Source organism: Sceloporus undulatus, chromosome 3 (genome assembly GCF_019175285.1).
Source record: "Sceloporus undulatus isolate JIND9_A2432 ecotype Alabama chromosome 3, SceUnd_v1.1, whole genome shotgun sequence".
Taxonomy (NCBI): Eukaryota; Metazoa; Chordata; class Lepidosauria; order Squamata; family Phrynosomatidae; genus Sceloporus; species Sceloporus undulatus.
This window is the reverse complement of record NC_056524.1, coordinates 148790197-148804603: the sequence shown is the minus strand read 5'-3', so window position 1 is coordinate 148804603 and position 14407 is coordinate 148790197. Positions and strand designations below refer to the sequence as shown.

Sequence of the window (14407 nt, the reverse complement as noted above, 5' to 3'; positions counted from 1 at the left end):
TGACCACTGCTTTAAAGCAAATTCTGGTTAGGTTTTTAACAAGGAATCGTGGGTTAGGAAGCGGGTTTATTTAACTAATTGAAACTTCCCAAGGACAATTTCTGGTCCATAGACAACAAGGATCCAGGGTGTCCTGGAAGGTAAACACTACTCAGGCTCTTTTCCCAGCTGTGAGTGTGCGACCCTGAGACTTCATCCATGCTTCTTGCTGCTCATCTATGAACTGCTACAACAGAAGTGGGAATCTTTAGCCCCGATATTTAGGATTTAAATTCCCATCAGTTCCATTTTCTGCCAATTGTAGAGGATTGTAGGAACTGAAGTCCAAAATGAAAGGCTAAAAGTTTTCTATTCCCACATTAAACTATGATTCAGTGTTATTTGCAAACCAGGTCAGTGTGTTGATACTGTTTTTTGATGTATTGATTTTATATTGATTTTTATATATATTTAGATTTATTTCATAAAACATATTGAATTATATTTTAGTTATATTCTTTTTAATTTTTGAAAGGCTATGGAATTCCCTGATGAATGAGAACACTTAAATATCTAAAGGCGAGTAGTAAAGTACAGTAATAAATACATGGAGGTTTTATTTACAGCCATTTACCTTCTAAACAGCTATGCTTTTAATTCCAATATTGCATGTGTGCCATCAAGTCACCTGTCAACCTATGGTGACCCCATGGATTTTTGGTAGGATTTTCTTTGGCAAGGAATACTCAGCTGCAGTTTTCCCAGGTCCTTCTTCTGAAATGTAGTCTGCAGCACCTGGTGTCAATTGGTGGTTTCCCATCCAAGTACTTAACTAGAGCTAACCTGCTTAGCTTCCAAGATCAGATGGGCTCTGTTGCCTTTAGACTATTTAGGCTAATTCCAATATTGGATTCTTGAAAAACTTATTCGCCCCACGTTTTATTCTAATATTTTATACAAGTAAAGTTCAGTGTACAATATAGCCTCTTTCTCTCTACAGCCATGAACAGAGGACTCCTTGTAGTATTATATGCTGCCATGCTGTCACATACAGAATTAGGTACAAGATGTCCCCTAAATGGTTTAGTGTATGTATTATGGAAAACTGATATATTGCTTGCTTCTCACCTTTTATTAAGCTGGAACACCCGAAATGTTTTAACCTTTCATCATATGTGCTTAAGCCTCATGAACACCTTTTCTAGTACTGTTCCCAACCCTATATGAAGTCGAAGGCTTTCATGGCTGGCATCCATAGTTTTTTGTGGGTTTTTCGGGCCATGTTCTAGAAGAGTTTGTTTCTGATGTTTCGCCAGCATCTGTGGCTTGCATCTCCGAAGCATTCTCTGAAGATGCCAGCCACGGATGCTGGTGAAACATCAGGAACAAACTCTTCTATAACATGGCCACATGGCCCAAAAACCCCACAAAAAACTATGTTCATACCTGACTCCAAACTTTGTATGCTGAAGTTTACAAGCTCCATAAAAAAATAGGTGTGTTTGTTTACATACCTTCATTGCACTCTTATTTCTACTCTTGATTTGTGTTTCGGTTAAGACTTAACTGGATTTTAAACTGATTTCCACAGTATGAATCTAATTACTCACATCCACACTTGTTTACATTCAGTGAGTTTCAACAGGTGAGTAATCTCTAAAAGTTGAGTAAACCACACCTTTCCGGAAACTTCATTGATTCTCCGTCAGCAAACAGATCCTTCTACATGAGTGATAATGTTAATGCCTTCCATAGGTTTAGTCAGAAATGTTTAGGGACCTGGCCTGTAATTTAATGGATGCTATCTGAATTCTTTAAAAAACAAAACAAGAAAGGTTTTATCTAATACTTCCATGACACTACTCTTCAATATTGCTGTATCCTCTTAGACTTTCTGACCTGTTGAATGCAATTCTGAGCATCTTATTGTTATTTTGTGTAATCCCAAAAGCAACCCTCATGACTTTCCTTGACTTCTTCCTTTTACCAATCCCGTCATTTCTAAGACATTTCCTTTCTTGAACTGCAGCATAACTGTTGGGACTTCCTTGGGATTTTTACTTACATAGAATAAGTACAGCAGACAGCATGGTGTAGTAGTTTTGAGCATTGGCTATGTCTTTGGAAGCCAAGGTTTGAAGTTCAGCTCTGCCACAAGAACCCCCTGTGTGAACTTGGGCAAGCCACATTCTCTCAGCCTCGGAGGATGGCAATGGCAAACCACTTCTGAAGAAACCTGCCAAGAAAACCTTGTGATAGGTTCACTCTAGGGTTGCCATAAGTCGCAAATGACTTGAAGGCACACAACAGAATAATGCATCCGAGGAAGTAGACTTAAGTTTACAAAAGCTCATGTTGCCAACTTCTTTCTTTCAGTTAAGTCTCAAAGCTGCTACAAGATCTCTCTACATACTGATTCTACAGACTAACACGACTACATTTTTGAATACCAACATCAAAATAAGTACTCTGGTTGTTTCAAACCAGTTCAGTATCTATAACAAAGACCAACTCCTAGGCCCATCTTGATTAAGTTCGGGGTTGCCTCCCTCCTGCTCAGCTCCATCACGAACTGTTCTAAGGCACCCATGTAGGGTATCTAGAAGTTTTACCTATGTGTAATGGAAAAAGGCACTCATATTTATGTGCATGTAATTTCTAGAACATGTTGAGGATTTTGGTCAGGAAGCTTCTAGAATAATCCCACTGATAAATTACTTTTGGGCTGGGTATTGTCAACCATAGTAATTCATGGAGGAAATCTACCCCTTTTCAAGTATCTAATCAGTCCACCTTTTCAGGTATAAAGCATTTTCATTCCTCATCTAGTCATAGGAACAGATGATCGTTTGCCACTGGTCTTCTCTATTCCTTCCATTTTCCATCATGCTGACCTTTCTGTTAACCTGCAAGCACTCAAAACTCTCCCATCTTCGTTTTCTGGCTTCTAGCGTTAGCACAGAAACACCTGTACAAGGACTTCTACAAAGGTTTTTGGTTGCACTGTGTAATCTATATACGGTTGGTCACCCAGGTTTTCCTGGTAAAGGTATGGTGCCTTTCTTGCCCTAGAAAGGAGGAACTTTTGGGATGGACTCGTTTCCTGAAATGGCAGTCTATTCCTGTGGTAGTCTGTGCAACATAGGTTTACCAGCAGAGCATGGTGCAACTGCATCCTTTTAAGCAAGAGTGGAATTGTTCTGGAGTTGCATATTGGACTGTGTTCTTGGAGCAATCTGAAGCCAGCTTAAGTCACATTCTCTTTGTAGAGAGGCACTGTGTCATTGCCTCATATGTGCATTTCTGCAGAAAGGCAGCCTTAGCCATGGGCAGCCTTTGTGTAGAGCTCAAGAATTGTACTGTAGCACTGGGGATCTCTGCTCCAATAAAGAGAGCAAGGTTTCCTCTCCCAGTATCCTTTTTCTAGTCCTAGGAGAGAATGCGAGAACAAGAAAACAAAGATTTATCATACCTCTGGGTTAGTGGATCACTATCTTTGTTTAAAATCTTGCCATATTAGAGAGAGGTGGAGAAGGACAATAGAGAGGATGGGTGAGGTGAGTAGTATTGGTAAGCAGTCCTATCTGCCTTATGTTGTAAGCCGCTTTGAGTCCCATTTTGGGAGAAAGGCATGATATAAATCAAATACAGACATAAATAAAATTAATACATTTCCCTTTATGGTTTTTTAACTGGCAATCACGTTTTACTGTTATGCTCAGAACCTATTTCAAGCCCATTTGGGCACTCAGAAACAATTTCATCCTTATCCCCTACAGATAAACCATCACTTCATTTTGAACTGTACACTCAGTTCTTGTTAACTTTTCCCCGGGCATCCGTTTAAGAAGTGTGCTCCCAACTTTTGGACACTGAACACCAGCAGTGTGAACCCATTCTGGTTTAAGTGGGGTCTGTGCCTTTCCTACTGGTCTTCATTCCATAATGTTCTCCAGGGGCTAACTAATCTGCCCTCCTTATACCACTGTGTAATACATACACTGAGACCCCCTCAGCTGCACCTAGGAGCTCTGCACATAGAACAGGTAGCAATTCACAGCAAAACTTCTTCGGAGGTCCTTGCTTTCAAATTTCTGTGTAGCAACCTCAATATGGCTTATGGGATGCACATTTCTAAACATGTATCATGGTTACTGACTCTATCCCAGCACGATCTACTAGACTATGGGGCTGTACAAACAACCCCTAAGGGGCAGCATACAGCAGACCCTTTATTGGCCAAATCAGGGCCGCAGCCACCACATGCTGCGGCCCTGATCCAGCTTCCGGAGGGTGGAAAAAGGAGCTGCAAAATGCAGCTCCTTTTTGTGCCATTTAAAGGGCGTCACAGCTGTGCCGGCGCGGCTTTGTGATGCCCTCTTGGTGCTGCATCATCTAGATGCAGCGCCAAGTTCACACCATGATACTGTGCACTGTCTAGAACGGTGCACAGCATCATGGTGTGAGGGGGCAGAGTCATGGCATCCAGCGTGCGGATGCTCCACCGTGACTCCACTCACAGGCCGGCACTTTTTGCCCATTTTGACAACATACTGTATGTCATTTGCAGTATTTGTTCCTATCAGACAATTCACTATGCAATCTATGTGCCCATCACAGAACTATTTCTAATGATCTAACAGCCTGTTATCTTGAACATCTCTTGCCTTGACCAGAGAAATATCCTCAAATCCCACAAGTACATTCTAAGTAACCATTTCCTTATTCTTCCAAGTGGTTACCTTCTTCCGAGAGACATTTCACTCTTTTCAACAGCCAAGCAAGCATTAAAGACACTGCTATCAGAGCTTACTCATCAGCCTCTCACGTTTCACGTGATCTGTGCAATACACTGGACAGCACCCACAGTCCTGCTGGATTTCTATTTTCATAGTTAAGCAACATACAATCTTGCTGATAAATATGCTTTTATCTCAAAATGGTCACTTTAGAGTAGCAGCTCTTTGCCAAGGTATTAATATATTAAGTTTGAGACTGTTCTCCTTCTGAACCTATTAAAATCCAACAAACTCTTGTTCTTACAATGCAGTTTTCAGCCTACATGAAATCTGTTTTCCATTCCACAAATGTCTTGGTCAACTCTTATATTATGAGGGAAACCAACCAGTACCACATACTTCCATAGCATCGTGATGTTTCTCACTCATCTTTGTAAGATCAAGATTGTTCTCCCTCTTTCTGCTAGAGTAAATTCCAAGTCTAAAAAATTGATAGACAATTGTATTTTACTTGGCTTACTAAGAACCAAACATGCTAATAAGAAAAATGTGTGTGTGTTAGGGATAAGTATGTGAGACTGAGCAGCTTCACAGAGTGTAATTCATGTTTAATGACTGTCTTCATTGTTGTCAGCCAAATTCAATTTGGGGAGGAGAGAAGAGTTGGGGTGAGGATGAGTTTGTCTGATAGTCATTTCAGAAATTACAGTCCAGCTATATAACTTGGATGGCCAATGGTACAAACTGCAATATTCTTCATGCTCTTTTAGAAAATCAATTACAGGTTCAGAATTTTTTCATTGAGTGCAATCTGTGACTGGGTGAGGTTTGCCAAGTAAGTCACCATCAGCAGATCCTGTAAGGAAACAGAGGTAAGATTGCATATTACACATCTGTATTCTATAAGCAAAGGTTAATTAGAACTATAGCATTTTTATAATTGGGTCCACTGAGTTGGGAGAGCCAGCGTGCTGTAGTGGTCTGGGCGTTAAGACTGTAACTTTGGAGACTGGGGCTGAATCCCTGCTTGATCATGGAAACCAACTGGATAACCTTAGGCAAGTCACACTTTCTCAGAGAGAGGCACAGGCAAAAACCTGTATGGACAAATCTTGCCAAGAAAACCCTGCGTTTGGCTTGCCTTAGTGTTGCCATAAATCAGAAACCACTTGAAAGCAACAAGAGCAACAAGCTCCACTGAACTGTCACAAGAAACTGCAACTGCCCACTACAGACTGGCAAAGCTTCTAAACTATAAACAGCTACACACTCTGGAACATCATGCTTACATCAACTGGATTTAGTCCAAAAAAAGAGAGTTTAGTCAGTTGTTTTGAACTGCAGTGCTCTACATTAAGTTCGGTAGTTCATATGCTTGACTACACTTGAGTATACTTTATTTAAAATTCTGAAATCCAAAATACTCCAAAATCCAAAACTGCCCTCATGGATGGCAGGGATAGTGACACCCTTGTTTTCTGATGGTTCCATGTATACAGACTTTGTTTCATAATTAGACTCGGGTCCCATCTCCAAGATATCTCATTATGCATATGCAAATATTCCAAAATCTGAAAAAATCCCAAATCCAAAAACACTTCTTGTCCCAAGCATTTTAGATAACAGAGACTCAACCTGTATCTGCAATTTGATCCAGTCATAGCCTATATCTGAAATTCTGAGCTGTGAGGAAAGTTTACATTTCCTGGGGTGCCATGTGCAGCATTCCCTGTGTTGGAGGAACTGAAGCAAGTCACTGGAACTGTATACAGTTAACACTTGGGAGGCACCCCTTGAGGAAGATCTTTCCTGTGGCCCAATCTGTGGTCTAGCTGACTCCAATCATCACTGATTTGCAGCTGCTGGTACCTTCCTCAAGAGGACAAAACTCTTAGCAACTGCACATCCTATGGCAGGCCCACTGAGCACAGTTGCTGGATGATGATCTAGCACCCACTGTGAGGATTAGCAATAAAGTGACTATTAGTTGTTGTTGTTACCTGCCCTTGAGTCACCTTCAACTCATGGCGACATGTCATGAGACATCTCCAAGACACCCTGTCCTCTACTGCTCTGTTTAGATCCTTGTCTTTTCTAACGAGTCAAGCCTTCTCATGATGTGGCCAAAGTATGACAGCCTCAACTTTATCATCTTGGCTTCCTCCTCTTTGGGGAGGCTATAGCTGCCACTAACTACAATGGGAGGCATGGGTTCATATTTTGGAGATTGATGAATAGGAAGGAGGAAGTGAGTGCTGTAGTTCACCATCGCTCAAGCCACTGCAGTCCATCAGTCAAGCTCACTCCAATAACTTACATTGATATTGCTGTTCAACATTGTTTCAAAATCTTCTGGGGAAATCTTTGGAACTTGGTTAATGAGGTCCATCAGAAAGCGTCCAACAGTGTTGTCTGCAGCCACTTTACCAGACTAGAAAAAAGAGAGCCAGAGTTACTTTTTAACATGTATAAGAAAAGAAAAATAAATATGTATAGTGCTTTTCTTTCTAGGGTGAACTACTGTAACAGTATATCTTACCAATACGTCTTCTGCATACTGCAGCACTGTGCTCAGGGTATCCTGGATCCGAGCAGAAGATGTTCCCACTTGCTGAAGGTCACTGGACAAACTAATCACTCGATTTGGGCTGAAGCAAGTTTTCATAACAAGATCAACTGAGAACAGAGGATAAGACAGTTATTTTATGTCTTTTATAAACATGAACACTGCTTTATGAGACCACTGTACTATGAAAAATGAAGCACTTTTAAAAGACTAAATAAATAAGATAAGTATTTTAATAAGAATGATGCTTCACTCATAAACAGCCTTTGAAATTATTCCTTCTCTTCAGTGGGAATTCAACAATTATTATAAGACACCACTGCCTTAAGTCTTGAAATTTTTCCTAAGAGGTTTATTTCTAGAACCAAGAGAATTGTTGATAAAGAATTTAATTAATCAGATACTAATAGTACTTTAAAAAATACAGATTTTAAAAAATCAGGATTGCATTACTAGGCCATCTTCATATCTAGGGAAGCCACTAAGTATTGAACGAGCTATTCAGCCACAGACCAGGGGTTCCAAAATATCTTTAAAGTGATTGTGTGTGTGTGGTGATACATACTGTTATTTGTACTTAACTCCCTTCCTGTCACTTTCCCTTCCAGGTCCTCTTTCCTACACAAAAAAAGGCTGAATATCTCAGCCTGTTTACTGTTTATTGGTGCTTCAAATAACCCTGCGAGATCAACCAAACTGCAATTGCAACCCTGCACTTCTCCATCACAGCAGACATGCTAATGATACCCATCTATTGACTGAGAAATCAAAGATAAAGAAAGTGGAGTGTGTGCTGCATTGTGTGTGCAGTTACAAAACCACACACATACAAACAAACTGGAATTTTGCCAGCAGAGATTGGTCCACAGAAAGCCAGAGAACACAGATCCAGCTCAGCCACAACAGTATGAAAATAAATGGCACATACATAACATTTAAAAGGAAAATGTAAAGTGATGAATATAGTCATGCTTCAGGTACAGAAGTTAATCTGCCCTAATTTTGACAAGTTGAGGATCAGTATAAGAGTGAGCATTAGCCCTCTGCCACTATGCTCCAGATTATAACATTTTTATTTCATCCCTAAAAACACAAAGCCACTCGCGTAAGAGTATAGTAGAGATTTGGGAGTGGGGGGAGGACAAGGTACACACTAGTAAGATCGCTCAGACATTAACCAGGTATCAAACAAGAAATGAAGTGCTTACCACCTATTCGCTCTGTGTCATAGTAGGCATACTTCACTGTGAGGGGAGTGAACATTACTCCCATAGTTTTACCAGGGACTCCCATTGCAGTACTAGAGAGAAGAAGATATATTTATTTTAAAGGATAATTCCAAATACTGTATGAAGTTTTAGCAGCGCACTGACTTCAAGAAGCATACATAACTGAGAGTACAAAACATCCACCACAGATTTTACTGCATTCATAGGAGAATAATCTTCAGAAAGCAAAATGTAGGCTAGTGTACAGCATATAGATAGGGCAGACCAAGGTTCAAAGAAAAATTATACAGGGCTCCCCCGGGTTACGAATTTAATTTGTTCCGCGGCGCCATTCGTAACCCGAAAAGCATTCGCAAGCCGAAGCCCCATAGGCGCTAATAGCGAAAGCCGCGATTTGGTGCGAAAAAGCGCCGAAAAGCACCAAATTTTTTTTCGTAACCCGAAATAACCTTCGTAACCCGGAACAGTTTTTTTTAATGGGTTTTTTTCGTAACCCGGAAATTTCGTAACGCGGCGCATTCGTATCCCGGGGTACCAGTGTATTCCCTTTGATAGTTCCTAATCACTGCAGAAGAGAAAGCAAGAAGTATCAAACATGCTCTTTATACAAAGAGCATATTTCCACATTTTCAGATGCATGCACATCAGCTTAAAAAGGCAACAGTGATATAGGCAATCTTTGAAAGCAGAAGTAAAGTAATTAAAGTTTGTTCTTTTCCTCTATCTTTTTATACACAGCAGGTCAAAGAGAGCAAAGATCATATATCCATCAAAAATTCTTTCATTTACACAACTGGAATCCTTTAAAGGGGGTGAGGTACACACAAATTTATCCTCTTTCCATCTTCAGTCATTTAAAGGTTTTTAGCATCCTTTGTTAGTCTGAAATTTATGGACAGAAGCAAAGTTTCTTTTATAAAATAACAACCTATTTTTGATTAATCATTTTCATAATTGGTTATTATCATTTATGATTTTACTCTATATGCTGATTTTTGGGATCTACAGCACGCCCGCACCATATGTGTGCGCACCAACTACGGCTTTAACCTTACGTGGAAGGCTAAGCTGCAACAGGTATAATGGCGAGAATGCCACACGCAGGAGCACTCCCCCATTAAAACAAATGGGGTTTGAGCGTATGCGTTTTTCCCCATACGTGGGGGGATCTGGAATGGATCCTCTGTGTATGGGGAGGGCCCACTGTATTTCTGAGGTCCAAAACACACTGCAGAAATAATCCAGTTGAGACCACTTTAACTGCCCTGGCTCAATGGTAGGGAATTCTCAGAACTATAGTTTCATGAGACATTTAATCTTCTCTGTCAGAGAGTTGTGGTGCCACAATAAACTACAATTCCCGGGATTCCCTGAGCCAGGGCAATTAAAGCAGTCTCAAATTGGATTATTTCTGCAGTGTGTTTTGGACCACACAGAGAAGAGGGATAGATATAAATTAATCCAGTATTACAGTGAATCTGGATCACAAGTTATATTTTGCGTTCTGGAAGTTGTTGAGTTGTTAGCTACCCAAGGACAGGTAAAACAAATGCAAAAATAAATACCTGACATATGCCTTAATACTCATACGGCCATTTTGTAGACTAGTATCTACAGTGAGATGAATTGGATTGTGTGCTTCTCGGCTGTAATATTCATGAATCAAGACAGAGTGTTCTGTGATGTCATGTCCTGTTGCATACCTTCAAAGAAATAGTTAAGATAATTAAAATCCACATACACAGAATTTCATTAATTAAACACAGACTTTTTAAAATAGCTCTTCCAAAAACAGCAATGTTTTCTTAGTGGGACATATTAATTAATGCTCCAGCATTCAAGATTTAAAATTATTTATAAACCATCTCGCTCCTATCCTTTGAAGTGTTTTAAATAAGTATAACTTTTTTGAACACACCTATTTTATCATAATAAATACTAGAAATGCAACCAATAAGAATATTTGACAAAGGCATCTTTTCTTCAAGAAGCTCGATACAATTTTATATTCATAAAGGCCCTGTGAGCTAGATTAATCTGAGAGATAATAACATGCATGATCACCTGCAGAGTTGGATGGCTATTTAAAACTGGTTGCATCTGCACTACAGAAATAATCCAGTTTAGCAGCACTAACTGCTATGGCTGAATGCCATGGAATTCTGGGATATGTAGTATTGCAAGATATTTAGCCCGTCAGACAGCTCTGATGCTACAACAAACTACAAATCCCAGGATTCCACAGCATTGGGCCATGACAGTTAAAGTGGTTTCAAACTGGATTATTTCTGCAATGCAGATGAAGCCTGAGTCTTCCTACTCTTTGTTTAACACACTGACTACTCACTGGTATGAAATAAGATTATTTAATCCAGTTCAATGTTGCCTACCAGCCAGTATATTACTGTTGGGGAAAATGTAGCCGATTGGCCACAGGCAAACGCACAACTCCACCCCTGTACACATACAACATCCCAAAAAGAAAAAGTGAGGCGTCTTTTGCCCCCATAGACCCATCTGCCACCAAAATAATGATTTTGGTCCAAAACACACTGCAGAAATAATCCAATCTGAGACCACTTTAATTGTTCTCGCTTAGTGCTAGGGAATCTTGGGAACTGTAGTTTATTGTGGCACCACAGCTCTCTGAAAGAGAATGCTAAATGTCTCACAAAACTGCAGCTCCCTATTTCCCTATCGTTAAGCCAGGACATTTAATGCAGTCTCAAATTGGATTATTCCAGCAGTGTGTTTTGGACCTAAGTCTTCCTTTTTCCTCAGCTGTCGAACTGGTTGAAACCTGAATTGGAAGTGACCTTCTGCAATTATATATGCGTGCATATGTGTGTGTGCATGCATGTGCGCTGCAGCCCTGTAAGGTATCACAGGACTGGAAAATGGCTCCACCCCTAGTTTAGTTGTCCAACTCTGCTATATTATGCTATATAATCTGTAACAGCATTCTGAAAGTGTTGAGAGATTAATGGTAGTCAAAAGGGTCAGCCTTGCATTGTCTACCTCACTAGTGAAATAAAGAACAGTAGAATGACTAGCACCATCCACTTTTACAACACCTGAAAAAGCACCTACTGAAGTGACCTTTGGGGTTTAGAGTCGCAAATTATTATTTGTTTAGTGAGCTTAGTGTCTTTTCTTGTATACTCCCCGAGCTGGGAGCAGGCATTATGTATTTGCTATGGCATTCTGTTTAAGGGATATAGCTGCTAAATTCATATGTAATAACATAACATGGTTTGCCCTGAAAACAGGCATGCAGTAACCTCAGGTCTAAACCATTCTTCCTCTTGTCTTCAAGAATCAAAAAGCTTCCAGTTGTGGACTATGTGTGGTTAAGGTCCCCCCCCCCCTTAATTCAGATAGTTGCAATAACCAACCACTAGCAGAACTAGCCAGCAGTTCCCCAGTTTAAAGAACACAGAGGTCCATGCTTAATTGAAAAAATGAAAGCAATGTGCCACACACAGAGGAAAACAGAGGGAAGAAGTGAGTGAGGCTCACTGTTTTAAGGACAAGCCACGATTTGTCATTTAGTACACAGAAAACATCAACTGCAAATAGCATGAGACTGACACTTCAACATGATAACAAGGTAACTCTATAATACAGCTACTGAACTATTTTTAAAACTTATATAATGTACAAGTTAGAACAAAATCCTCTCCAGATAGCTGGGCAAACAGCAACCGAATGCAAAGCAAAGACCTACCATCCCAGAATAATTTCACTTGGAGACACTTTCTTGTGCAGCTCATACATATTCTTGGCAAATTCCATGTCAACTGCCACCTGAAAAGCAGCAAAAGGATGCATACTAGTAAAATCTAAATTCATTAGACTAACAAGTGTACATCAACTGTAACTGGGAACATCTTTTCTTGGCCTGAACTTCTAATTGGCAAGCAGTTGTTTTCAATGAATAGGTCTGTAACTTCATTCACAGTGGGAAGGGGAAGTGTAAAATGAATAAGGCACAATGCACAGTACATGTACATGTACTATACTATACTTGTACCTGGATAAGAAATGACAAACACAGACATCAGCAACCTTATAAACATGGAGAACAAATCTTTCCATGCATTTTCCTACTGGGAGAGCACTTCAGTAGTGTGCAAAGTGAAAATACTAAGCTGATTTATGATAACAGTGAAACCACTGAAAAAGCTTAAGACAGGAAAGGCTGTATGTAGTTGGGAAGGTAGAAGACAAGGAAGACTTTGCAGGTTAGGCCTGAGTCAGCAGTAATGTCAGATGAAAACAGTACCACTGGTACTGTTTTTCCTTCATTTTAAAGAGTAAAGTTGCAATATAACCCTATTTATGAAAAATGTCTTCTTTGTGTATAAACCTATTTCCTACCCCATTTTGCTAATAATTATGCGCCAAATTAAGACAAAGCAGACATACTCAGACGTACTTTCTCTCGGACAGGTGAGGTGGCACTGTTCAGGACACTAATCGTGTACAAGTGGCAACCTGTGTACTATTCCCAGACAACTAGCCTTGCTCTGAGTAAGCATCTTATACAATGCTGAGTCAAGACTCATGATGTGCTTCATATTCTCAGTCACTAAAGATGCTAATCATGCTGTATCTAAAAAGGGCATTTTGGCCTATTACAGACTGCCAAAATAAAGCTGCTTGGGGTCTCTTTGGAGGTATGCTATTTAAATGATGCATGGGTCCTAAGAGTCTGGAGGTCGCGCCAAAGCCACACTCCATTCCTAAGCACTGGAGGGCAGCTTTGGTGCAGCTTCCAGATTCTTAGGATGCATGCATCATTTAAACAGCATACCTCCAAAGAGACCCCAAGCAGCTTTATTTTGGCAGTCTGTAACAGGTCTTTGTTTCACTTCTCTACATCTGCATGTCTGTGGAGAACAAGATCCCAGCAATACAACGCAAGACTGCTGTGTGTGACAACATGGCATTAGTATACCCCTTGCTGCACAGGGGAAATCAGATAATTAGATTTCCTAGACATGATTTGGTAAAAATCAGAATCACAGTATCTTTAAACCCAATTTGCCACCATCTCACTCATATTACACCACTGGATCCTTTCTTTGGCCTCAAGAGGCAGTAACATAATGCAGACTGAAGACCAAGACGGCACTCACTTCATCTTCTGACTCATTGTGAGGGACAGAGAAGCAGTTGGTGACTTCCACTGAATGTTTGTCAACTGTGCCTGTGAGATTTAAAAGAAGAAAAGAAACATGTTTCTCAAGAAGGAAATTTTCCCCTTCCAAAGCCCTGAACCACGTGGGCAGCGATTTGTACTTGACAGAAAAACACTAGGAGGTTAATCAAAAGGGACATCTCATGTAGATTTGAGAAAGTAGCACCGGCAACAGAAATGTTACCAGCTTTTCTTCTTCCATCAAGTTACTTCACTTGAGAATGCCTAGCAGAGAATGTTTTTTTCACTGGCATAGAGCAACATGGCTTTAATTGACAGGGCTTCATTGGCTCTAGAATGGGAAAACAGTATCTCCCACAGGGATAACTGCAAAAAAAGGAGGAAGGGAGGTGGAAGAAAGCTCATACTCAATTTAATTTATCTATTTATTTATTTATATGCTATTCTTCAGCCACAAATGTTGTCAGAGCAGCTTACTCACTGTCAATTTGACCATTCCCTGCCCTCAGGCTTACAAGTGAAATAAGACATGGAGCACAAGGGAAAGGGAATCACACTGGGAGAGGAGAAACCAGTCATCCCTTGACACTCGCAGTTTCGATGATTCGCGAGATCAAGGCTGCTGAATGAACCAGCCATTTTAGAGCTGGAGTCCAAAATTCCCTTTAAAGGGCACCATTTGGGGGCCACTGTTTTAGAGGATGCTCACTGCTTGTTATGTTGGTTTAAA

At 40.3% G+C, this 14407-nt stretch overlaps 1 protein-coding gene across 1 annotated transcript; it reads right to left on the bottom strand.

Annotated features, from left to right (window-relative positions):
* Positions 1–5309: 5309 nt before the first annotated feature.
* EIF3F (eukaryotic translation initiation factor 3 subunit F) lies at positions 5310–13795 on the bottom strand. Its single transcript, XM_042460614.1, has 7 exons — positions 13655–13795; positions 12241–12320; positions 10079–10216; positions 8493–8584; positions 7258–7394; positions 7036–7149; positions 5310–5574 (listed from the first exon to the last, which is right to left on the bottom strand). The coding sequence occupies exons 2-7, from the start codon at positions 12306–12308 to the stop codon at positions 5497–5499; spliced, it is 627 nt and encodes a 208-aa protein (XP_042316548.1). The 5' UTR covers positions 12309–12320; positions 13655–13795; the 3' UTR covers positions 5310–5496.
* Positions 13796–14407: the final 612 nt, after the last annotated feature.